The sequence below is a fragment of the Salvelinus sp. IW2-2015 genome, unplaced genomic scaffold (genome assembly GCF_002910315.2).
Source record: "Salvelinus sp. IW2-2015 unplaced genomic scaffold, ASM291031v2 Un_scaffold1088, whole genome shotgun sequence".
Classification (NCBI taxonomy): Eukaryota; Metazoa; Chordata; class Actinopteri; order Salmoniformes; family Salmonidae; genus Salvelinus; species Salvelinus sp. IW2-2015.
The window spans coordinates 179,003-204,524 of NW_019942723.1; the positions used below are offsets into that span (position 1 = coordinate 179,003).

The window sequence follows — 25,522 nt, forward strand, 5'->3', positions numbered from 1 at the left end:
AATCTTCCTCGTACGTCGTCAATTTTATTTTCCAATGATTGCATGTTAGCTAGTAGAATGGAAGGTAGTGTTTTTTTCCCCGATCGCCTACTAATTCTCAGTAGGCAGCCCGATCTACGTGGAATAGTGGTAAGGTTTAAATGGGTGCAGTGCTAGTTGGTAGGACAATTTTTCACAGTGTAAAGATATAACATAACAGTAGGCTGATACACAGCCAATACAGTAGGTGGCGGCATGCACTCATAACATTTGTTTCTTGACCGCCATAATACCAAAGAAGAAGAAGAGGGAAAAAGAAGAAGAGGAGGTTATAGGTAGGCATGGGAAAGATGATTGCTCGAGCTCCTGCACATGCGTCGTGACTTGTGAAGCTTCAGTCTGTGTCATAGCAACCGGAGAGGACAACATGGTGAGTTGTTTGGCTCTTAAAATGCTTTGTGAATGTCGTTTATCAGTAACTTGCTAGCTTGAAAGATTATTTTGCTTTTATTTTTTTAAATCACCAAAACAATGTTAACGTTTTAGCTATAGTACTATTAAATGTTTGCTAGCTACTGACATAAACACGAACCTCAGCCCCACCTAAGGCGTTAACTTTAGCTAGCTGAACGACGTTAGCTAATGTTAACCTGGAAAAGGGCTAAAAGGACACGCCTGACGCCCAACCCGATATTTCGATTCATAATTTAAAAAAAATGTGGGTTAGGGTCAGTGTTAGGTTTAAGCGTTAGCTGTGTCCATGTAGTCTCTCCCGTAACCTGTCTGCTAGGAACTAGGAAATAGCAATCATTCTCCAGCCGTGATTTTGTGAATGTCACATAACGTTAATATATTATGCATCAGTTTGACAGCTTGTTAGTATGAAGATAAACTCGTGTGTAGATGGCTAGCCAGCTACTGCTAACGTTAGCTAGCTTGCTACCTAACGTTAACTAAAGACACTCAACTAACGTTAGGGTGCTATGTTCTGTTTACGTTAGCTTTGCTAGGATCTGAATGATTGATTTGTGCATGATTCAATTATATAACTGACAGCTGTTTGTCAGTGGTAGCATTTATTACATTAAAATAAGCTAGGCATAACGCTGTTGTAAACGTATCTAATGCAAAGGCCGGTCATAGCTGCAACAGTATAGCTGCACGATTAGCTGATGGATTTGCACGACTACTGACTGAGATTTTATCAGTTGAACTAGAAGTTTGTATTATTGTTTCACAGGCAAAACCAACAACCATAAAAGAAGCCCTTGTGAAATGGGTAAGTGCATCAGAGCTCTCTCTTAGCCTGGTCCCAGATAAGTTCTGTTTGTGCTGTTTTGTTAACTCTCATGGTAATGGCCAATAGGATTTGGCATTACAGCACAAACAGATTTTGGACCAGTCTAGTTCTCTCCTACATAAAAAAGGAGAACAGCCACTGACATTTGTTGGTGACCTTGTGTGATTTCAACAGGAGGAGAAGGCAGGAGAGAAGGTGGGGGAGGCGAAAGCAGTCAAGCTGTATGGTCAGATTCCTCCTATTGAGAAGATGGATGCTTCTCTCTCCACCCTCATCAACTGCGAGTGAGTGAAACCTTATTCCTCTTAATTCTGAGACCTAATTTCATAGTACAAGGATGGTAATTCAATATAGGAATATCTGGGACTCTAGTCATTCATAAATCTGATTCTCCTCTTTATCCAGCTTCGGTCTGAAACCTATTTTAATAGTTTAAGGGTGGTCACACACACTCTATACGAATGTTATGCTGCTGTTCTTTTCTTCTATAAATCTGATTCTCCACTTCCTGTCACTGTGTTGATTCCACTTCCTGTCACTGTGTTCTTCTGAACAGGAAATTGTCCCTGTCTACAAACTGCATTGAGAAAATTGCCAACTTGAATGGCCTCAGTGAGTATATGTCACACTGATGTGTCTTCATGGAAACAACACTTAATAGGCCGTGAATGGCCTCAGTGAGTATGTGTCACACTGATGTGTCTTCATGGAAACAACACTTTAACTAGGGCCTTGAATGGCCTCAGTGAGTATGTGTCACACTGATGTGTCTTCATGGAAACAACACTTTAACTAGGGCTTGAATGGCCTCAGTGAGTATATGTCACACTGATGTGTCTTCATGGAAACAACACTTTAACTAGGGCCTTGAATGGCTTCAGTGAGTATGTGTCACACTGATGTGTCTTCATGGAAACAACACTTTAACTAGGGCCTTGAATGGCCTCAGTGAGTATGTCACACTGATGTGTCTTCATGGAAACAACACTTTAACTAGGGCCTTGAATGGCTCAGTGAGTATGTGTCACACTGATGTGTCTTCATGGAAACAACACTTTAACTAGGGCCTTAATGGCCTCAGTGAGTATGTGTCACACTGATGTGTCTTCATGGAAACAACACTTTAACTAGGGCCTTGAATGGCCTCAGTGAGTATGTGTCACACTGATGTGTCTTCATGAAACAACACTTAACTAGGGCCTTGAATGGCCTCAGTGAGTATGTGTCACACTGATGTGTCTTCATGGAAACAACACTTTAACTAGGGCCTTGAATGGCCTCAGTGAGTATGTGTCACACTGATGTGTCTTCATGAAACAAACTTTAACTAGGGCCTTGAATGTAAACGGAGAGAAGGTGTAAAATGTGTAATCATTTAAAAAGCTGAGACGTGATGCCTTTTCTCTATCTCACAGAAAACCTACGGATATTATCACTAGGGCGGAACAACATCAAAAATCTAAACGGACTGGTGATTATGGCATTTTTGTGATCTACTAATTACTTGTTACTATGTTGTAATCTTAGCCCAAGAATGTTCTCGCATAGGATTAGGAAATTAAATGTTTACTCAACTTGTACTGTCTGTCTCTGCAGGAGGCTGTTGGTGACACGCTAGAGGAACGTGGATTTCCTACAACCTGATAGAGAAGCTCAAAGGAATTCATGTTATGAAGAAACTCAAGGTCCTCTACATGTCTAACAACCTGGTCAAGGAGTGGGGTAGGCAATGGTTCATTTCCATGGCCAAGAGTGTGCCATGTTGCCCTATGTACATAGTCATGGAACACTGGTCACTTGAATAATGTTCACATACAGTTGAAGTCAGAAGTTTACATACACTTAGGTTGGAGTCATTAAAACTCGTTTTTAAACCACTCCACAAATGTCTTGTTAACAAACTATAGTTTTGGCAAGTCGGTTAGGACATCTAGGACAACAACAATTGTTTACAAACAGATTATTTCACTTATAATTCACCGGATCACAATTCCAGTGGGTCAGAAGTTTACATACACTTAGTTGACTGTGCCTTTAAACAGCTTGGAAAATTCCAGAAAATTATGTCATGGCTTTAGAAGCTTCTGTTAGGCTATTTGACATCATTTGAGTCAATTGGAGGTGTACCTGTGGATGTATTAAAAGGCCTACCTTCAAACTCAGTGCCTCTTTGCTTGACATCATGGGAAAATCAAAAGAAATCAGCCAAGACCTCAGAAAAAAAAATGTAGACCTCCACAAGTCTGGTTCATCCTTGGGAGCAATTTCCAAATGCCTGAAGGTACCACGTTCATCTGTACAAACAATAGTACGCAAGTAATAACACCATGGGACCACGCAGCCGTCATACCGCTCAGGAAGGAGACGCGTTCTGTCTCCTAGAGATAAACATACTTTGGTGCGAAAAGTGCAAATCAATCCCAGAACAATAGCAAAGGACCTTGTGAAGATGCTGGAGGAAACAGGTACAAAAGCATCTATATCCACAGTAAAACAAGTCCTATATCGACATAACCTGAAAGGCCGCTCAGCAAGGAAGAAGCCACTGCTCCAAAACCGCCATAAAAAAGCTAGACTACGGTTTGCAACTGCGCATGGGGATAAAGATTGTACTTTTGGAGAAATGTCCTCTGGTCTGATGAAACAAAATATGACTGTTTGGCATAATGACCATCGTTATGTTGGAGGAAAAAGGGGAGGCTTGCAAGCTGATGAACACCATCGCAACCGTGAAGCACAGGGCTGGCAGCATCATGTTGTGGGGGTGCTTTGCTGCAGGAGGGACTGGTGCACTTCACAAAATAGATGGCATCATGAGGAGGGAAATTATGTGGATATATTGAAGCAACATCTCAAGACATCAGTCAGGAAGTTAAAGCTTGGTTGCAAATGGGTCTTCCAAATGGACAATGACCCAAAGCATAATTCCAAAGTTGTGGAAAAACGGTTTAAGGACAACAAAGTCAAGGTATTGGAGTGGCCATCACAAAGCCCTGACCTCATCCCTATAGAAAATTTGTGGGCAGAACTGAAAAAGCGTGTGCGAGCAAGGATGCCTACAAACCTAACTCAGTTACACCAGCTTTGTCAGGAGGAATGGGCCAAAATTCACCCAACTTATTGTGGGAAGGCTACCCAAAACATTTGACCCAAGTTAAACAATTTAAGGCAATGCTACCAAATACTAATTGATTGTATGTAAACTTCTGACCCACTGGGAATGTGATGAAAGAAATAAAAGCTTAAATAAATCATTCTCTCTACTATTATTCTGACATTTCACATTCTTAAAATAAAGTGGTGATCCTAACTGACCTAAGACAGGGAATTTTTACGAGGATTAAATGTCAGGAATTGTAAAAAAACTGAGTTTAAATGTATTTTGGCTAATGTGTATGTAAACTTCTAACTTCAACTGTACAATTTATATATCTACTCCTGTACTAAATTTGTGATTTATGTTTTACACTTTTTAGTATTGTGTTGATATTTACTGCATTGATCGATAGGAACTAGGAACATAAGCATTTCGCTGCACCCACCATAACACCTGCTAAACTATGTACGCGACTAATAAAATGGGATTTGATTTTGATGTTAGCTACACTACACTGTTTGTGGTTGCATGCACAGTCACTTCTGTGTTGTGGAGGGTGGAAAAAATGCCCCACCTCAGTAAATTGTACCGTGGTAATTACAATGGTAATATCCTCATTATCATGCCTGCTTCATGAATAAAGTCAATTCTGATAACATGTTTGATGGTCGCCATTATAACTGTGGTTTTCCATTACAGCTGAGTTCCTGAAGCTAGCTGACCTTCCATCCTTAGTGGACATGGTGTTTGTTGGAAACCCTCTGGAGGAGAAATACTCCGCTGAGGGGACCTGGCTAGAAGAGGCCACCAAGAGGCTGCCCAAGCTGAAGAAACTAGATGGTAAGACTGTCCACCTATTTGTTTTCTCTAATAGGATGATATATTCCTAGGACTGTATTGATGTCATCCTAGGCTACTTACTTACTATCGGGCTGATCCAAAGTACACTATTTTGAGCCAATCTTCAAATAGTGTGGCTCCGTATATAACAGCCTGCTGTCATTTCACGTTGCTTATTTCAGTAGTTTTTGCTATTGATGTGTCAAAAATCCTACCAGCTTTGGTCTCCATCTCCTCTTTAGGGAACCCAGTGATCAAGGCGGATGATGACGACGAGGGAGACAGTTAACACATTCCATCTCTTACAGTTTACAGGTTGTTGTTTTTAAAATATTTTTTATTGAAATGGTTTCTATACCAGCATCATTGAGAATCAATCCACCAGGCAATATCCTATTATCTTATTTGTTCTCTTTTTAGATGTTGAATAAGCTCATTCCACTGGTTGGGAGATGACCTCTCATAGAAGCACATTGCTGAAGCTTTTACAGCTCCATGGATGTCATGAAATAAAAAGTAATACGAAAGAGGTAGTACAGTTACAATGTTTGATTTCATGTATGTATGTACAGTGGGGAGAAAAAGTATTTGATACACTGCCGATTTTGCAGGTTTTCCTACTTACAAAGCAGGTAGAGGTCTGTCATTTTTTCKTTTTTTCCCAAAATCCCTGCTGCAGTGTGTGCAAACCTGGTCAAGAACTACAGGAAACGTATGATCTCTGTAATTGCAAACAAAGGTTTCTGTACCAAATATTAAGTTCTGCTTTTCTGATGTATCAAATACTTATTCATGCAATAAAATGCAAATTAATTACTTAAAAATCATACAATGTGATTTTCTTGGATTTTTGTTTTAAATTCCGTCTCTCACAGTTGAAGTGTACCTATGATAAAAATTACAGACCTCCTTTGTAAGTAGGAAAACTGCAAAATCGGCATTGATCAAATACTTGTTCTCCCACAGTATGTATGTCACTGTTGCACTTATGAAACAGCCTCCTCTGAGGTAACTACACAAACATTCTAAAAGGTACATTCCATCTTCCCATTGGTCTTGTCCATCAGCCGGTTCTCTAGCCTGGGGACAAGTTACATTCCCATTGGTCTGTCCATCAGCCGGTTCTCTAGCCTGGGGACAAGGTTACATTCCCATTGGTCTGTCCATCAGCCGGCTCTCTAGTCTGGGGACAAGGTAACATTCCATTGGTCTTGTCCATCAGCCGGTTCTCTAGCCTGGGGACAAGGTTACATTCCCATTGGTCTTGTCCATCAGCCGGTTCTCTAGCCTGGGGACAAGGTTACATTCCCATTGGTCTTGTCCATCAGCCGGCTTCTCTAGTCTGGGACAAGGTAACATTCCCATTGGTCTGTCCATCAGCCGGTTCTCTAGCCTGGGGACAAGGTTACATTCCCATTGGTCTTGTCCATCAGCCGGGTTTCTAGCCTGGGGACAAGGTTACATTCCCATTGGTCTTGTCCATCAGCCGGTTCTCTAGCCTGGGGACAAGGTTACATTCGTGAGCAAGACATTTTGTATTTATTTTTAAGCAACCAGCCAAGGCGGGCTATGTGCATGTTGATGCCCTGCTCCAAAAAGCACATTTACATTTTTGTATGGGTGCTGATGGTCTTATTTTCACACGATTCCTGACTCACACTCGGCTTGCATGCATAAAGGACGTTAGTTTCGGACCTGTATGCAGCCCTCAAGGAGGAATATGAGGTTGCACACAAAACGGGGTGAAGGCCAGGGGAGAACAATTTGAAGTATTTTCTGTGCATGGATGAATACTGTATTTTAAAAAGATGGAATATCTAAATATATATATGTAGCTCTAGTCTTAGCTAATAGTACTTTTTTTTTTCTTACGTTTGTATATTAGGCATGTTTTGTATAAAATAAATATATACTGAGATGTTTATGATTTTTTTTAAATGGCATTTTAAATGTTGAAATTTGGTATGTTGCATTAAAAACTATTAAAGTCATGTTTTGTGGTGTTCTATGGGGTTCTTTCATGAGCGCATTATAAATATGTACATACACTATTTCACAAGACAAAGGCGTAATCCATTCAGGCATAAACAATCAATAAGTAGGTCTACTCTTGTTATTGCAGTGTTCATATTACATCCATGAAATCTAGCTGCAGTCCACCCACAAAAGTGGCTTTGGTCCAGGTGTCCAGCACAGTAGCTAAATAAATATACTGATYAATATAAACACAACAATTTTACTGAGTTACAGTTCATATAAGGAAGTCAGTCAAACAAAATAAATGTATTAGGCCCTAATCTATGTATTTCACATGACTGCAAATACAGATATGAACATGTTGGTCACAGATACTGGACCTTAAAAAAAGGTTGGGGTGTGGATCAGAAAACCAGTCAGTGCGAATCAACTCTTTTGCATAGAGTTGATCAGGCTGTTGATTGTGGCCTGTGGAATCAGCGTTGCCAACTTAGCGACTTTGTCACTCTATTTAGCGAGTATTCAGACCCTTCTAGCGACACATTTTCAAAAAAGCGATTAGCGACAAATCTAGCAACTTTTTCTGGTTTTATTGAAGACTTTTGGAGACTGACCAGAAAGCACCTATCGTTTTTACTCTTCTCAATGAGCAGCGGGTGCTTCCGTGGGTCCCACCCCGGTCCCAAAGTACTCACAGGCAGCCCAGTCCTCGCGCAGCAGTCCCTCCCAGCTGCAGTCAGAGCAGGAGATGTTCACCCCTCCACGTCCAGACTGCAAAGAATCGGGCATGCGGGAAGCCCCCGCTGGCTGATCCCGCCTTGGCTTACATGATTTTTTTTTTTAAACCTGAATTAGGGCCAGACTAGTTACCATAATTTTCTCACATTGCCATTGACAGTTTTTTCTATTGTCTCTTTTTGGTCCATTTAGATTGTATACAAAAAAATAAATWAAAAATGTAATGGTTAAAAATGTTCATGTTTTACTGTGACTTGTTGTAGGCTCGTAAGTGGACCATCAGTTAAAAACAAAAACAAATTAACAAAACGAAACTTTTTTTTTTTTAAATAAAATAAAAAACGAAGTAACTCCGCCAGAGTGGCTCTTTTGGGTCACTTTTTCCGGTCCCAAGCCCGGATAAAGGAGTAGGGTTGGAATTGTGACATTAAAAAACAAGAATCGACAGAAGAAATTTCATTTGTAGTTCTAAACATATTTAGGGTGTTTTTTACTCACTTTCTGTCTCTCCCATGACGTTATTCCTCTCTCCTACAGCGTCCATCACAATTACATGCACATGGCCAATTATGCAAATTGGGTGATGACGTCATTTAGTGACTTCTAGCGAATTTTAGGACAGCCAATAGATACTTTCCTTACTGAGGAGTTGGCATCACTGTGTGGAATGTTTTCCGACTCCTCTTCAATGGCTGTGCGAATTTGCTGGATATTTTGGCGGAACTGGAACACGGTGTCATACACGTCAATCCAGAGCATCCTAAGCGTGCTCAATGGGGGACATGTCTGGTGAGTATGCAGGCCATGGAAGAACTGTATCATGTTCAGCTTTGTTTCAGAACATTAATTTCTCTGGCAACAGCTCTGGTGGACATTCCTGCAGTCAGCATGTCAATTGCACGTACCCTCAACTTGAGACATCTGTGACATTGTGTTGTGTGACAAAACTGCACATTTTGTGGCCTTCTGACCCCAGCACAAGGTGCACCTGTGTAATGGTCATGCTATTTAATCAGCTTCTTGATATGCCATACCTGTCAGGTGGATGGATTATCTTTGCAAATGAGAAATGCTCACTAACAGGGAAGTAAACAAATGTGCACACAACATTTGAGAGAAATATTTATTTTGTGCATGTAAAATATTTGAGCAGTATACCAACACTTTACATGTTGCATTTATATTTTGTTTAGTGTAGTTTATCGGCTCTGATTAGGGGTACAATCATACATTCACTCTGGCTATCTAGTCCGATTTCAGAGCACTCTCGTCTATGTGCCAGAGCACAAGATAACTGATATATTTACAAACGCTCAACACCCGTTGAATATGACCGACGTCAGTAAACGCCCCCCCCCCCCCCAAAAAAAAAACGTTATTAAATTGTTGCCAGCAGCACAGTTACAGTCGCCAACGGATAACATGAAAACCGCATAACCAGCTCTGCTTGGGCAAGTAAAATGGTCAGAGTGATGTCTTCTCTCATTTGTGTCTGGGAATAGCTAGCCAACTTTAGCCGGTTAGTTTGGGTGCTTTACTGCGGTTGTGAGGTCAGCACGCTCGGATCAACCATACTCCTCGGCCAGAGCGTCCAGTGTGCGCTCTGTACGCTCCAAGAGCGACATGCTCTGAATTTATGAACGGACAATCTGCCAACGCTCTGAATTTACGAGCGTACACGGAGTGCACACTGGCACTCTAGAGTGAATTTACGAACACATCGTACAGTCCCATTACATTTACTACCCAATCAGACGTGTAGATTACCCAAATACGGAAGTGAACCTATGACGACTGTACTACCCGGAAGTTTTTAGCGTCACCGGGCAATTGGAAGAATCGATTTATCCACAAAGTTTGAAATGCAACGTGAAAAGAGTGTCAAAGCTAAAGAAGTGATTGAATCACTTTGTAAACTTCTATATTCACTAGGTTTGGAGTGTGTACCTTGTGCAGAAACGTTCAGACGGGCCAAGTTTAACAAAGGAGAGGATGTGGTGAGTTTTTGAGCTGTTTAGTCACGAGATTCAGTATACTTTTGTAGCTCGCCGAAGTACAGATGTTGCTAGTCTGGACCACTTTTGGCAAATCAAATTTTATTAGTCACATGCGCTCAATACAACAGGTGTAGTAGACCTTACAGTGTAATGCTTACTTACAAGCTCATAACCAACAATGCAGTTTAAAAAATACGGATAAGAATAAGAAATAAAAGTAACAAGTAGTTAAAGAGTAGCAGTAAAATAACGAGACTATATACAGGGTGTACCGGTTAGTCGAGGTAATTGAAGTAATATGTACACTACAGGTCAAAACGTTTAGAACACCTACTCATTCAAATGTTTTTCTTTATTTTTACTATTTTCTACATTGTATAATAGTAGTGAAGACATCAAAACTATGAAATAACACATGGAATCATGCAGTAACCAAAAAAGTGTTAAACAAATCAAAATTCTTCAAGTAGCCACCCTTTACCTTGAAGACCGCTTAGCACACTCTTMGCATTCTCTCAACCAGCTTCACCTAAATTGTTTTTCCAACAGTCTTGAAGGAGTTCCCACATATGCTAAGCACTTGTTGGCTGCTTTTCCTTCACTCTCCGGTCCAACCGATCCCAAACTATCTCAATTTGGTGTCTCAAGACAGTGACACCAGCAAGCACCCCCACACCAAAACACAACCTTCTCTTTACGGTGGGAAATACACATGCAAAGATCGTCCTTTCACCCACGACACGGCGGTTAGAACCAAAAATCTCCAATTTGGACCCTGGGAACAAAAGACAGATTCTCACTGGTCTGATGTCCATTGCTTGTGTTTCTTGGCCCAAGCAAGTCTCCTCTGAACAGTTGATGTTGAGATGTGTCTGTTACTTGAACTCTGTGAAGCATTTATTTGGGCTGTAATTTCTGAGGCTGGTAACTGTAATGAACTTATCTCTGCAGCAGAGGTAACTCTGGGTCTTCCTTACCTGTGGCGGTCCTCATGAGAGCCAGTTTCACCATAGCGCTTGATGGTTTTTCCAACTGCACTTGAAGAAACATTAAAATTTCTTGAAATGTTCTGTATTGACTCACCTTCATGTTTTAAAGTAATGGTGGACTGTCATTTCTCTTTGCTTATTTGAGCTGTTCTTGCCATAATATGGACTTGGTCTTTTACCAAATAGGGCTATCTTCTGTATACCCCCCTTACCTTATCACAACGCAACTGATTGGCTCAAATGCATTAAGAAAGAAATAGCTGTTAATTGAAATGCATTCCAGATTACTACCTCATGAAGCTGGTTGAGAGAATGCCAAGAGTGTGCAAAGCTGTCATCAAGGCAAAGGGTGGCTATTTGAAGAATCTCATATATAAAATGTTTTTGATTTGTTTAACACTTTTTTTTGGTTACTATGTGATTCTGTATGTGTTTCTTCATAGTTTTGATGTCTTCACAGTTATTCTATAATGTAGTAAATATAAAGAAAAACCTTTTGAATAAGTAGGTGTTGTAAAACTTTTGACCGGTAGTGTACATGTAGGTAGAGTTATTAAAGTGACTATGCATAGATAACAGAGAGTAGGTGCGGCGTAAAAGAGGGGGTGGGGAGGGCAATGCAAATGGTCTTGGTAGCCATTTGATTAGATGTTTAGGAGTCATATGGCTTGGGGGTAGAAGCTGTTAAGAAGCCTCTTGGACCTAGACTTGGCGCTCCGGTACCGCTTGCTGTGCAGAGGCAGAGAGAACACTCTATGACTAGGGTGGCTGGAGTCTTTGACAATTTTTAGGGCCTTCCTCTGACACCACCTGGTATAGAGGTCCTGAATGGCAGGAAGCTTGGCCCCAGTGATGTACTGGACCGTACGCACTACCCCCTGTAGTGCCTTGCGGCCGGAGGCCGAGCCGTTGCCATACCAGGCAGTGATGCAACCAGTCAGGATGGTGCAGCTGTAGAACCCTTTGAGGATCTGAGGACCCAATCCCAATCTTTTCAGTCTCCTGAGGGGAAATGGGTTTTGTTGTGCCCTCTTCACGACTGTCTTGGTGTGCTTAGACCATGTTAGTTTGTTGGCGATGTGGACACCGAAGAACTTGAAGCTCTCAACCTGCTCCTCTACATCCCCATCGATGAGAATGGGGGCGCGCTCGGGCCTCCTTTTCCTGTAGTCCACAATCCTCCTCCTTATGCTTGATCACATTAAGGGAGAGGTTGTTGTCCTGGCACCACACGGCCAGGTCTCTAACCTCCTCCCTATAGGCTGTCTTGTCGTTGTCGGTGATCAGGCCTACCATTGTTGTATCATCGGCAAACTTAATGATGGTGTTGGAGTCGTGCCTGGCCGCGCAGTCATGAGTGAACAGGGAGTACAGGAGGGGACTGAGCATGCACCCCTGAGGGGTCCCTGTGTTGAGGATCAGTGTGTCGGATGTGTTGTTACCTACACTTACCACCTGGGGGCGGCCCGTCAGGAAGTCCAGGATCCAGATGCAGAGGGAGGTTTTTAGTCCCAGGGTCCTTAGCTTATTGATGAGTTTTGAGGGCATCTATGGTGTTGAACACTGTTCCCACATAGGTGTTCCTTTTGTCCAGGTGGGAAAGGGCAGTGTGGAGTGCAGTAGAGATTGCATCATCTGTGGATCTGTTTGGGCGGTATGCAAATTGGAGGGAATCTAGGGTTTCTGGGATAATGGTGTTGACGTGAGCCATGACCAGCCTTTCAATGCACTTCATGGCTACAGACATGAGTGCTACGGATCAGGAGTCATTTAGGCAGATTACCTTTGTGTTCTTCGGCACAAGGACTATGGTGGTCTGCTTAAAACATGTTGGTATTACAGACTCGGACAGGGAGAGGTTGAAAATGTCAGTGAAGACACTTGCCAGTTGGTCAGCGCATGCTCGCAGTACACGTCCTGGTAATCCGTCTGGCCCTGACCTTGTGTATGTTGACCTGTTTAAAGGTATTCCTCACATCGGCTGCGGAGAGCGTGATCACACAGCCATCCGGAACTGCTGGTGCTCTCATGCATGTTTCAGTGTTATTTGCCTCGAATCGAGCATAGACATAGTTTAACTCGTCTGGTAGGCTCGTGTCACTGGTTAGCTCTTGGCTGTGCTTCCTTTTGTAGTCTGTAATGGTTTGCAAGCCCTGCCACATCCGACAAGCGTCCGAGCCGATGTAGTACGATTCAAACTTAGTCCTGTATTGACACTTTCCCTGTTTGTTGGTTTGTCGGAGGTTATAGCGGGATTTCTTATAGTCCAGCTCCTTGAAAGCGGCAGCTCTAGCCTTTAGCTCAGTGTGAATGTTTCCTGTAATCCGTTGCTTCTGGTCAGGGTATGTACGTACAGTCACCTTGGGGACGACATCATCGATGCACTTATTGATGAAGCCGATGACTGATGTGGTAAACTCCTCAATGCCATCGGAAGAATCCCCAAACATATTCCAGTCTGTGCTAGCAAAACAGTAAAGGTGGTCACGAGTTTTTTCCCCTCTGGTTGCACATTTTACATGCTGATAGAAATTTGGTAAAACATATTTAGGTTTCCCTGTATTAAAGTCCCCGGCCACTAGGAGCGCCACCTCTGGATGAGAGTTTTCTTGTTTGCTTATTGCGGAATACAGCTAATTGAGTGTGATATTAGTGCCAGCATCTGTCTGTGGTGGTATGTAGACAGCTTTGAAAAATACAGATAAACTCTCTAGGTAGATAGTGTGGTCTACAGCTTATCATGAGATACTCTACCTCAGGTGAGCAAAACCTCTTGGCTTCCTTAGATATCGTGCACCAGCTGTTGTTTACATATACGCATAGTCCGCCCCCCCTTGTCTTACCAGACGCCGCTCTTCTATCCTGCTGATACAGCGTATAACCAGCCAGCTGTATGTTCATAATGTCGTCGTTCAGCCACGACTCTGTGAAGCATAAGATATTACAGTTTTGAATGTACCGTTGGTAGGTTAATCTTCCTCGTAGTTAATCGATTTTATTTTCCAATGATTGCACGTTAGCTAGAAGAACGGAAGGCAGTGGGGGTTTATTCGATCGCCTACAAATTCTCAGAAGGCAGCCCGACCTCCGTCCTCTTTCTCTGTCGTCTCTTCACGCAAATGACAGGGATTTGGGCCTGTTCCCGGGAAAGCAGTATGTCGTTCACGTTTGGCTCGTCAGACTCGTTAAAGGAAAAAAAAGCTTCTCACAGTTCGTGGGGAGTAATCACTGTTCTGATGTCCAGAAGTTATTTTTGGTTATAAGGGATGGTAGCAGTAACATAATGTACAAAATAAGTACAAAAATAAGTTACAAACAACGCAAAAAAATGAACATAAATACAGAATCGGTTAGGAGCACGTAYAACGTCAGCCATCTTCTCCGGCGCTCTCTTCGTTTTCTCTGTCTGTGCAGGCTGTCATTTCACAATAATACAAAATAATCTGCATTTGAATCTAAGTCATTTGCTCCGCACTGACTGACTGTGTGGAGGCTCATTGATGTAAAATTACGTTAGCCTACATGATACACCAGTAAAGTAATAAAATATATAGCTGTCGGCTATATTAGCCACGACTTACCGTTCTTTGTGCAGCTTCAAATGTCAAACAAAATTGGAAATTGTTGCGCCTTCGTCTGTCATTTTCTTCCCGAATGTTTTGCAAGTTGCAATCCATTTTTTGTTGATACAGCCTCGTCTTTTTATATCCAAAATTAATAATTTTGGGTATCATCTTTCCAAAGGCTCCATCTGAATTCACCCGCCAACGTTCCTCTGCACTGCCACGCACAACTGTTTCTCAGCTGGCACAATTTGATTGGCTGCTGTCTGATTCAAACTGTAATCCGTTAAATGAAGAGTTGATGCGCTGCACACTTTTTTTAATAGCATCACTTTTAATATTTGGGTTTGGGGAGGGTATCAAGTCAGCTTGGGGAGGGTATCAAGTCAGCTATCAAGTCAGGTCGAGTCATAAGGCTCAAGTCCAAGTCAAGTCACGAGTCATTGGTGTTAAAGTCAAAATCGAGTTGCAAGTCATCATATTTGTGACTCCAGTCCAAACCTCTGTTAAGTGGAGCAGGTACTTTGCTCTTCAAGCTATCAAGGGGCTGCACTCAGTGCGCTGATAGACGCATGTGCTTGGACCAGAGCTATATTATATGACAGGAGGGATATTTGTTTTTCTCCTTTAGTCATCAGGTGGTTGCTTACCTTGGAATGTGTATTTCAGGTGGTGGAGTTCTGGAAGCTCCTTCATAGTGTTCTTCTGAAAACACTGCTTCTGGAATGTTCTTGCACAACACTTTCAGACTTGGGTAAGTGTAATTATTTATGGAGTAGTGCGTATGCTGTATGAATAATGTCCATTGTAGCTATTATGTCCATTTCATACTCTTTGTCTTCAATGAATCATTGTGATTGTGTCTCTGCAGACAGCCATGTGAGAGAGGCACTCTGGCAGTGTGGTTACGGTGCCAGCTGGATTGTTGTGACGACTGCCGGGCTCCGTCCCAGGAGTGAAGTTGGGAGCCGAGAGCTGCTGGTGGCGTTTGGGTGGGTGTTGTCTTCAGGGAGCCTGCTGGAGGCCCTGCTGAGAGCAAGGTCCCCGGAGCTGGATATCCTCTCACTACCACCCACGGTGACATTCTTTTTTAAGTCTTACGACAAAATATGTTTTGTGTCTGAATAAAGTACACTCATATTAACAGAAGTTAAATATTTATTTTTACACTGATTTGAAGTGGCAGTCCCATATTTGTCTAGCAGGTGGCAGTGTTGCTCTGCTGATGATGATCTTCTGACTCAATAGAACTAGAAATCCATGTCTGTAAGTGGAAGGAGATGAGAGAACAAAAACCATTTCCCCCTTTCTCATAAATAAATAATAATTTGTCTCTTACGTTCTGGTCTTAAACACTTAAACCCACCAATCACCCTAATCTGAAAATCATTCAAAATCCATGAATATTTAAAGAGAAAAAACATGCCTTGTAATTACCCTATGATCCCTCCACTTTGGAGATGTTGAGATGGATCTATCTTGTGGAGTGCCCTCCAGACAAACCTTTACTCTCTAGACTCAAGCCTTTGGTTGTGATTGTCAGAGGGTGAGGTAAAGGCACTCCTGCCCTCAAAGCTCATCACTAATCTAAGGACCCTGGGAATAAAACCTCTGTAACTGGATCACGTGATAATGGTAGGCAACAACACATCTGCCACGCTAATCCTCAACACGGGGGCGCATCAGGAGTGCGTGCTCAGTCCCCTCCTGTACTCCCTGTTCACCCATGACTGCATGGCCAAGCACGAGTCCAACACCATTAAGTTTGCTGATGAGACAACAGTGGTAGGCCTGATCACCAACAACGATGAGACAGCCTATAGGGAGGAGGTCAGAGACCTGGAAGTGTGGTAACAACCTCTCCCTCAACGTGATCAAGACAAACGAGATGATTGTGGACTACAGGAAAAGGAGGACTAGCATGCCCCCCATTAACATACAGGGCTGTAGTGATGCGGATCGAGAGTTTCAAGTTCCTTGGTGTCCACATCACCAACAAACTATTATGGTCCAAATACACCAAGACAGTCGTGAAACACTATTCCCCCTCAGGAGACTGAAAAGAGTTGGCATGGGTCCTCAGATCCTAAAAAAGTTATACAGCCAAACCATCGAGAGCATCCTGACTGGTTGCATCACCACCTGGTATGGCAACTGCTCGGCCTCCGACCGCAAGGCACTACAGAGGGTGGTGCGTACGGTCCAGTACATCACTGGGGCAAGCATCCTGCCATTCAGGACCTCTATACCAGGCAGTGTCAGAGGAAGGCCCAAAAATGTGTCAAAGACTCTAGCCACCCTAGTCATAGACTGTTCTCTCTACTACTGCACGGCAAGTGGTACCGGAGCACCAAGTCTAGGTCCAAGAGGCTTCTTAACAGCTTCTACCCCCAAGCCATAAGACTCCTGAACAGCTGGTGGTTACCCGGACTATTTGCGTTGTCATTTTACCTCTACCTACATGTACATAATTATCTCAAATAACCGGTGCCCACACACATTGACTCTGTACCGGTACCCCCTATATATAGCCTCACTACTGTTATTTTATGGTTGCTCTTTAATTATTTGTTATATTTATTTTTTACTTCAGTTTATTTTAGTAAATACTTTCTTAACACTTATTTTTCTTAACTGCATTGTTGCTTAAGGGCTTGTAAGTAAGCATTTCACTGTTGTATTCGGAACGTGACAAATCACATTTGATTTGATTTATCTCAGGTCTCACGGAGTAGCCCCAGAGAGGGAGGCTCCCTTGGGGATGTGGATGGCCAAGGAGGCCTGAAGGAAGACGGGCTCCTCAGGAGACTCCAATGGCAGTATGGGAAACTCAGGTTCCAGTGGCGGAGGTTGCTCTCCATTCAAGAGGAAAGAGCTAGACTCCTTCACCAGGCAAGTCATTCAACCTGGACCGTTAAATACATCTAGTTTTTAAAACACTTTTCTAAAACCCAAAAGACACTTCACAATAATGCAACCAATGGAGTGTGAACATTATCATCCTACTGGTTTGTTCCAATGTCTCTCAATCTGTGTGTTCTGGTGAAATGGATAACCACCATAGCCTCTGACTCCTATTTTCTTAGGTCCTTTCCTCCAGCACAATGCCCTCCACGTCCACCTCCCAGCCCTCTTCTGATGACCATCACAGCATGTGCTCAACTGCCCTGAAAAAGGTGACAGGTCCTCCTGCCCCTGTCCGCATCATGTTCAACACAGCTACCGTCACCAGACACAGGCAAACTACAAACCACAGATCACAAACCACAGATCACAGATGAGGAAGGAGAGGCACAGTATACCTATTTCCTCTTTGTAAAGAGTTCTGGCAAACATTGCTGGTGGCTAAAAGGATATCCTTCCTCCACTGTATCTCTCCACACTTTAGAAATCTGTTGGTTGAGGAACAGAAGCCTTTTCCTTAAAGTGAGATCTTTTACCTTCTTATGGCTTAAATCCCATTAACGGTATTGATATGACAACAGCCAGTGAAAGTGCAGGGCGCCAAATTCAAACAACAGAAATCTCATAATAAAAATTCCTCAAACATACAAGTATTTTACACCATTTTAAAGATAAACTTGTTGTTAATCCCACCACAGTGTCCGATTTCAAAAAGGCTTTACGACAAAAGTACACCATCTGATTATGTTAGGTCAGTACCTAGTCACAGAAAAACACAGCCATTTTTCCAGCCAAAGAGAGGAGTCACAAAAAGCAGAAATAGAGATAAAATGAATCACTAACCTTTGATGATCTTCATCAGATGACACTCATAGGACTTCATGTTACACAATACATGTATGTTTTGTTCGATAAAGTTCATATTTATATCCAGAAATCTTAGTTTACATTGGCGCGTTATGTTCAGTAATGTTTTGCCTCAAACATCCGGTGATTTTGCAGAAAGCCACATCAATTTACAGAAATACTCATAATAAACATTGATAAAAGATACAAGTGTTTTACATGGAACTTTAGATAATCTTCTCCTTAATGCAACCGCTGTGTCAGATTTCAAAAAACTTTATGGAAAAAGCACACCATGCAGTAATCTGAGTACGGCGCTCAGACACAAAAACAAGCCATACAGGTACCCGCCATTTTGTGGAGTCAACAGAAGTCAGAAATAGCATTATAAATATTAATTTACCTTTGATGATCTTCATCAGAATGCACTCCCAGGAATCCCAGTTCCACAATAAATGTTTGTTTCGTTCGATAAAGTCCATCATTTATGTCCAAATACATCCTTTTTGTTCGCGCCTACAGTTCACAAATCCAAATTCACGACGCGCAGGCCAGATGAAAAGTCAAAAAATTCCATTACAGTTCGTAGAAACATGTCAAACGAAGTATAGAATCAATCTTTAGGATGTTTCTATCATAAATCTTCAATAATGTTTCAACCGGAGAATTACTTTGTCTTTAGAAATGCAATGGAACGCAGCTACCTCTCACGGGATCGGTCCTGAATGAGCTCATGGCCTTCTGGCAGACCCCTTACTCAATCAGCTCTTATTCTCTCCTCCTTTACAGTAGAAGCCTGAAACAAGGTTCTAAAGACTGTTGACATCTAGTGGGAGCATTGGGAAATGCAATCGGACCAAATTTCCACTGTATCTTGGATAGGCAAAGAGTTGAAAAACTACAAACCTCAGATTTCCCACTTCCTGGTTGGATTTCTTCTCATGTTTTTGCCTGCCATATGTGTTCTGTTATACTCACAGACATCATTCAAACAGTTTTAGAAACTTCAGAGTGTTTTCTATCCAAATCTACTAATAATATGCATAGCTTAGCTTCTGGGCCTGAGTAGCAGGCAGTTTACTCTGGGCACCTTATTCAACCAAGCTACTCAATACTGCCCCCATGCCATAAGAAGTTTTAAGCAGTAGGGTTTAAGGGGTACATCCATGTAACAGGTGTTTCTTAGGGCACAGTTTGTTGCAGTGGGAGTCAATACTAGGAAGGGCACGAGGAGAGAAAGTGAGAGACAAGGAGAAAGATATATTTTTGAGTGCTTGTTTTCTGAAAGGGAGGTAAAGAAAAATCTAGACACGACCAAAGAGCCTGTGCCTCCCGGAGTGTGTTTTGACACTATAAGTAGTGAAGGCCCTGGTGCTGCCCTCCTGGGAGAGATGTGAGTGATGTGCAGAGACAGAGCCAGATGGAGCCAGAGAGGGAGAGAGAGGGAGATCTCTACTGCTTTGTTTCTCTAATAGCTGGAAAGCTCCAAAGGGAGGATCATCCTGTACCTTTACTTGCCTTTGACCAACACAGTGCTTTGTATCAATGCCAGCCAGGGAGGCAGAGAGGGAGCTCTGGTGTCCTTTGTAGCTCAGTTGGTAGTAGTGTTGTCACGATACCAGGTTTTTGATTTCGATACCAGGTTTAGTATCACGATACTCGATACCACACAAAAAAAAGGTGGATTAGCCAAAGTCACAGAATGGCAATTGATCCAGACAGACTCGGCTACTGCTCTCTTTTTATTTAAGAACAAATTCTTGTTTACAATGACAGTCTAGTTCAGGGGCAAAACGACAGATTTTTACCTTGTCAGCTTGGGGATTCGATCTAGCAACCTTTCGGTTACTGGCCCAACGCTCTAACCACTAGGCTACCTGCCGCTCTTCAGTCGTTGGGCATATTTTGAGTTCAATTATCATTGCATATTTATTTGAGACAGCCATGTATGCATTAATTGAATCAATTATACAATCATACATTAAATTTGACTAACTACAAAACAACATAATGGTAATCATTTATTTGAATGATAATTATCTAGTCTATTGATAAACTGGGTAAATCAGAGGTCTAAGGCACTGCTTTGCAGTGCTTGAGGCATCACTACAGCCCTGCGTTCGATCCCAGGCTGTGTCACAGCCGGCTGGGAGCAGGAGACCCATGAGGCGGCACACAATTGGCCCAGCGTCGTCCGGGTTAGAGGAGAGTTTGGCCGGACAGGATTTCCTTGTCCAATCGCGCTCTAGCAACTCCTTGCGGCGGGCCCTTCGCCTGCGATATGACTTCGGTCGCCAGTTGTACGGTGTTTCCTCTGACACATTGGTGCGGTTGGCTTCCGGGTTAAGCGAGCAGTGTGTCAAGTAGCAGTGCGGCTTGGCAGGGTCGTGTTTCGGAGGACGCATGGCTCTCGACCTTCGCCTCTCCCAAATCCGTATGGGAGTTGCAACGATGGGACAAGACTGTAACTACCAATTGGATACCACGAAAAAGGGGTAAAAGTAAAAATTATGTTTTTAAAATGGGTAAATCAAGATGTAGCCTAGGTCTATTCACAATACAGGTTAATGCATAGCATTCAATAGTCTGTCATGCATTGTGTTATTGAGCTTGTTTCAGCTGATTTCATGGGGCTACAGATGACAAATAATCCCTTCCATTTAGGARTTATTTTATTGGCTACTGCTAGGAGAACATATTATTTCATTGGCTACTGCTAGGAGAACATATTATTTCATTGGCTACTGCTAGGAGAACATATTATTTCATTGGTACTGCTAGGAGACCATATTATTCATTTGCTATCTGCCTAGAGAACATATTATTTCATTGGCTACTGCTAGGAGAACATATTTTTCATTGGCTTCTGCTAGGAGAACATATATTTCATTGTACTGATCAAACAACATTTGCATAGAAGAAGCAATCTCTTATTTTATAAAAGTGTGTGTAGTCTCTTTAAGAAATGATTGAGGTCATTTGCAAGGCAGAAAGTGGCTATGGAATCTGACTTTAGCTATGGAATCTAGTGGAAACCAGACAGAAGGCGAGGGAGTAGAAGTGAATGAGTTTTTGATGGTGAGGGAGACCAAGTGAATTAAAAACGTTTTTGGTGACAATCAGCTTTGAAATCAGCATATATATATTAATCAGCAATGATCACAACAAAGTACTAGGGTAGTGAATTCAGCTGTAGCCCAAGCTAACAAGGAAAGTTTCCTAACAATTAAAGCTGGAAGCTACCGGTATCGTCTTGCATTGTAAGTGTTCTAGCCTATATGGACATTGTTTTGCGAACAGTAATTTAACCATTTATACATGCGTGGTTGCATTATTCAAGCAAGTTAACTTCTTGTGCATCATGAGTGGGGCGCTAATGCAGCCCAGACAGCTCTAGCAATGAGTGAGTAAGTGGAGCAGGTACTTTGCTCTTCACGCTATAAAGGGGCTGCACTGATAGACAGACTTGATCCTCTCAATCACGTGAAACACATTTGACAAAAGTATCAAACGTAACAAAAATTCTAGTACCGAACCATATTTTTGTAGTGAGGAAAGTAGAGGTTTTCAGTTTACTGTGTAACACTAGTTGGTAGAGAATAGCACAAGCAACACCAGGGTAGTGGGTTTGATTCCCGGGACCACCTGTACTTAAAATGTATACACGCATGACTATAAGTCGCTATGGATAAAAGCATCTGCTAAATGTCATATTATTTTATTATTAGCGACACAACAAAAATACACTATGGAGAATAACTACCTGCAGCACCTGGGGAGATGGAGTAACAGTCAGAGGGAAACATGCCTGGCAGAAACTAAAGTAGGCCATAGAGCTCAGCTCACTAGCAGATGAAATCAAATAAACATGCATGTGTTTTGAGGAAGACAAGACAGGCAGGTTAAACCAATACAGATTTTTGAGAGCATTAATTATGAACTAAATGTCTTCTGTCTGTGTGTGTTGCACAGTGAGTGTTTGACAGTGGTTGAGGCAGGCTGGGTTAAGGGAATGTCCCCTGTCTGTCTGTGTGTTGCAGGAGGTGGAGCGTCTACAGACTCTCAGTCAGCTGTTGGAAGCCTACCTGGAGTGGAAGAGACAGGAGCCACTCTTCTGGTGCTGGATGGTAGGGGAAAGTGCTTCCTCTCTCGTCTCAGTGCCTTAGCACTGCTTTTAACCAGTCCTTTTAATATGTTATGTCTACTCTACAGTGTAATTGACTAGGTTTTGCATGTTATTTCTTTTCTTTTTTAAAGAAAACCAACATGCAGACAGTAAGAGACGGTGAAACACAATTATTAAGGAACTAATAGCCTCCTTCTAATCTGCTCTTTCCCGGTAGTACTACCTGTATCTTTTGGTATTTTATTAGGATCCCATTAGCTGTTGCAAAAGCAGCAGCAACTCTTCCTGGGGTCAACACAAAACATGAAACAATACAGAATGACATAATACAGAACATCAATAGACAAGGACAGAACTACATACATTTACAGAASTACATATTCTCACGCTCATTAACTACTTCTGCAGTGTCTGACAGAATGATTCACTACCGTTCTGAGCTCTCATCTGTCTGTCTGACTGTGATTCTGATTGACATAGAGAGCCTCCATGGAGAGATGTTTTTGGCAATAGTCATCCTGCTCTGATTCCCTCTCTGCATGCAGATCACAGAGAAGTGGATTTGAGGATTGTAGAAGTTCAAAAGGAAGTGCAGTTTCATTAGAAATAAACGTATCAGAAGTCCTTTGAGTGTTTTCCCTAAAGTAAAACAGAAACCGCTTCCTTTCATGGTGTTTCTACCAGTATGTTTGAAACCCACAGTTGGACTCCCAGGGTTTTGATTATTGAAGTCCAGTCGATTACAGTAATGTGAAAATAATAATTTAAACTAGTACTTTAATCCACCTCAAGGCCATTTCATTTAAAATAATAAAATAAAGCTTTGTTGCCTTTTGTGAGAAATGTAATACGTCCCAATTATTAACTCGCTAGTCTTGCTGTTCACTGCCTTATCGCTTAAAAATTGGGTAACATTTTTTGGCGGCATATCTGGGAATAACTTTCAAGATTTGATGMAGATCAAATGTGAATTAATGATCCGTTTCAGAATTTCTGGAGACCTATAGGAGGAATTTTAAACTGGTTACCAACATAAATAGAACAATKAACAAATATTTTTGCGTCATAGCAGTGGTATATTTTATCTGACTTTCAAATGGCTGGAATGCCGTTTCAGCCTATCAGCATACAGGACCCGTAGTACCTGGTTTATAATACACTGAACAAAAATATAAACGCAACAATTTCAAATATTTTGCTGAATTACTGTTCATATAAGGAAATCAGTCAATTGAAATAAATTCATTAGGCCCTAATCTATGGATTTCACATGACTGGGAATTAATTACGACTGACCCCATTTAGTTGACTGGTCGATTGTTTGGTCGGTAGGCTGTTGGTCGACAGATTTCTTTACTTGAGCAGTAGCAAAAAAAAATTATAATCATGGTGTACCTGACACCTGTCTGATTGGCGCCTGTCTGAGTGGACTGATCCATTGTGGAAGCRGTGGGGGTGGCACAGTCCGTCAGTATAAGACGTGCTACTGAAATTGTATGTGGTTATATTATGTAAGAACAATGGTGCAACAAATTATTTTATAACCAATGCGCATTCTCCCTCGCTGGATAGTGGTCGTTGTCCACGGTTCTGAAACACATCAGTACGCTGTTTTATTGGCGCCTTTTCCTAGACCATGTTGCTATGTGCATAATAGCAAAGTTAACCAGCATATTGMTGWMYASAARYKMGKGGKYGCAYCAGKYMWAMGAGATGAGAAAACAGCCCTTGCCTTATTGTCTAAGAGGAGAGAGGAAACCCCAACTTAATTAGGTCTAWAATCAACAGCCTAACTGTTAAATGTGCCTGGCTTTATAAATCATCCATATGTATGTACAMAAATAAGACAGAAGCTGCTTCTGTTGCCTGTTTGAGTGTGTGTTTAATAGCCTACTGATTCCGTGAGCACCAAGCCTCACGCAACAATATCACAGATTAAAAACAGACAATCTTTGCTTTGCTGTAATAAAGACTTTACACGTTTTCTTTCGTGAGACCAGCCTCTCTGGTATTATTTAATTTATTTAGACTGTTTACACAGTTCCAAAAGTAAAGCACACAGTTCTTTACTAAAGCTGAACTAGTGTATTTGGCTTTTATGATGTATCATAGATCAAGGGCAAGTGATGATTTTATGTAACTTTTTGGGGGAGTACATTGGTGTTTGTTAAGGGTCGGGTTTACCCTTGATTTTATTTTTGGATGAAAGTGCAATCATTGGGTATTTTCGTATCTCTGTCATGACGCAGTCATACATTGGGGAACAGTTTTGGACGACTAAATAAATAAGTTTGGTAACAGAGAGTCCTTGTTTCTAGTACAGTTGCCAAAATATATATAAAGTCTTTAATCACAGCTGACTAAAACCCCAGTTGCCAATGCATTCTTGAATTGCAAGTTAATTTCTTGTTTAGAGCATAGCTAATACGAGACATATTCATAGATGAAAGCTCCCAGGAGAAATGATATTAATAAAACAACAAACAATTGGAAATGATGTGAAAATCGCAATAAGCATTTTAGTTTTAAAATTAAATGACAAAGGAGAGCTTTTGAATAATTAGCCTAAACAAGAAATTAACTGCAATTCAAGAATGCATGCAACTGTTTTTAGTCAGCTGTGATAAAGACTTTATATATATTTTTGGTGTTAGAACAAGATCTCTGTTACACTTTTTATTTAGTGTTCACTGTTCCAAATGGTCAGTAAAATACACTGCTCAAAAAATAAAGGGACACTTAAACAACAAATGTAACTCCAAGTCAATCACACTTCTGTGATATCAAACTGTCACTTAGGAAGCAACTGATTGCACATACATTTCACATGCTGTTGTGCAAAATGGAATAGACAACAGGTGGAAATTATAGGCAATTAGCAAGACACCCAATTAAAGGAGTGGTTCTGCAGGTGGTGACCACAGACATTTTCAGTTCTTGCTTCCTGGCTGATGTTTTGGTCACTTTTGGAATGCTGGCGGTGCTTTCACTCTAGTGGTAGCATGAGACGGAGTCTACACCCACACAAGTGCTCAAGGTGTGCAGATCATCCAGGATGGCACATAATGCGAGCTGTGGCAAGAAGGTTTGCTGTGTCTGTCAGCGTAGTGTCCAGAGCATGGAGCGCTACAGGAGACGGCCAGTACATCAGGAGATGTGGAGGAGG

The 25,522-nt window shown here is 41.8% G+C and overlaps 2 protein-coding genes and 1 long non-coding RNA gene across 3 annotated transcripts in view; all 3 read left to right on the forward strand.

Moving 5' to 3' along the window:
- The first annotated feature begins 316 nt into the window (after positions 1–316).
- Positions 317–6,003, forward strand: dnal1 (dynein, axonemal, light chain 1). The gene is given in 9 exon segments (XM_024137088.2): positions 317–409; positions 1,220–1,258; positions 1,454–1,563; positions 1,836–1,891; positions 2,695–2,750; positions 2,876–2,900; positions 2,903–3,001; positions 5,076–5,216; positions 5,459–6,003. Coding segments are annotated over 9 exon segments (576 nt in total). The 5' UTR covers positions 317–406; the 3' UTR covers positions 5,506–6,003.
- A 377-nt stretch (positions 6,004–6,380) lies between these two features.
- On the forward strand, positions 6,381–7,207 carry LOC139024148 (uncharacterized). Its single transcript, XR_011475444.1, has 2 exons — positions 6,381–6,693; positions 6,741–7,207. It is a non-coding gene; the product is annotated as an uncharacterized lncRNA (long non-coding RNA).
- A 2,520-nt stretch (positions 7,208–9,727) lies between these two features.
- Positions 9,728–25,522, forward strand: part of tedc1 (tubulin epsilon and delta complex 1) — a 21,492-nt gene continuing 5,697 nt past the window's right edge. Inside the window, exons 1-6 of the mRNA XM_024137089.2 lie at positions 9,728–9,928; positions 15,150–15,234; positions 15,352–15,557; positions 17,202–17,372; positions 17,567–17,656; positions 22,271–22,357. Of these exons, the coding sequence (XP_023992857.1) occupies positions 9,794–9,928; positions 15,150–15,234; positions 15,352–15,557; positions 17,202–17,372; positions 17,567–17,656; positions 22,271–22,357 (774 nt within the window). The 5' untranslated portion in view covers positions 9,728–9,793. The remainder of the gene's footprint in view (positions 9,929–15,149; positions 15,235–15,351; positions 15,558–17,201; positions 17,373–17,566; positions 17,657–22,270; positions 22,358–25,522) is intronic.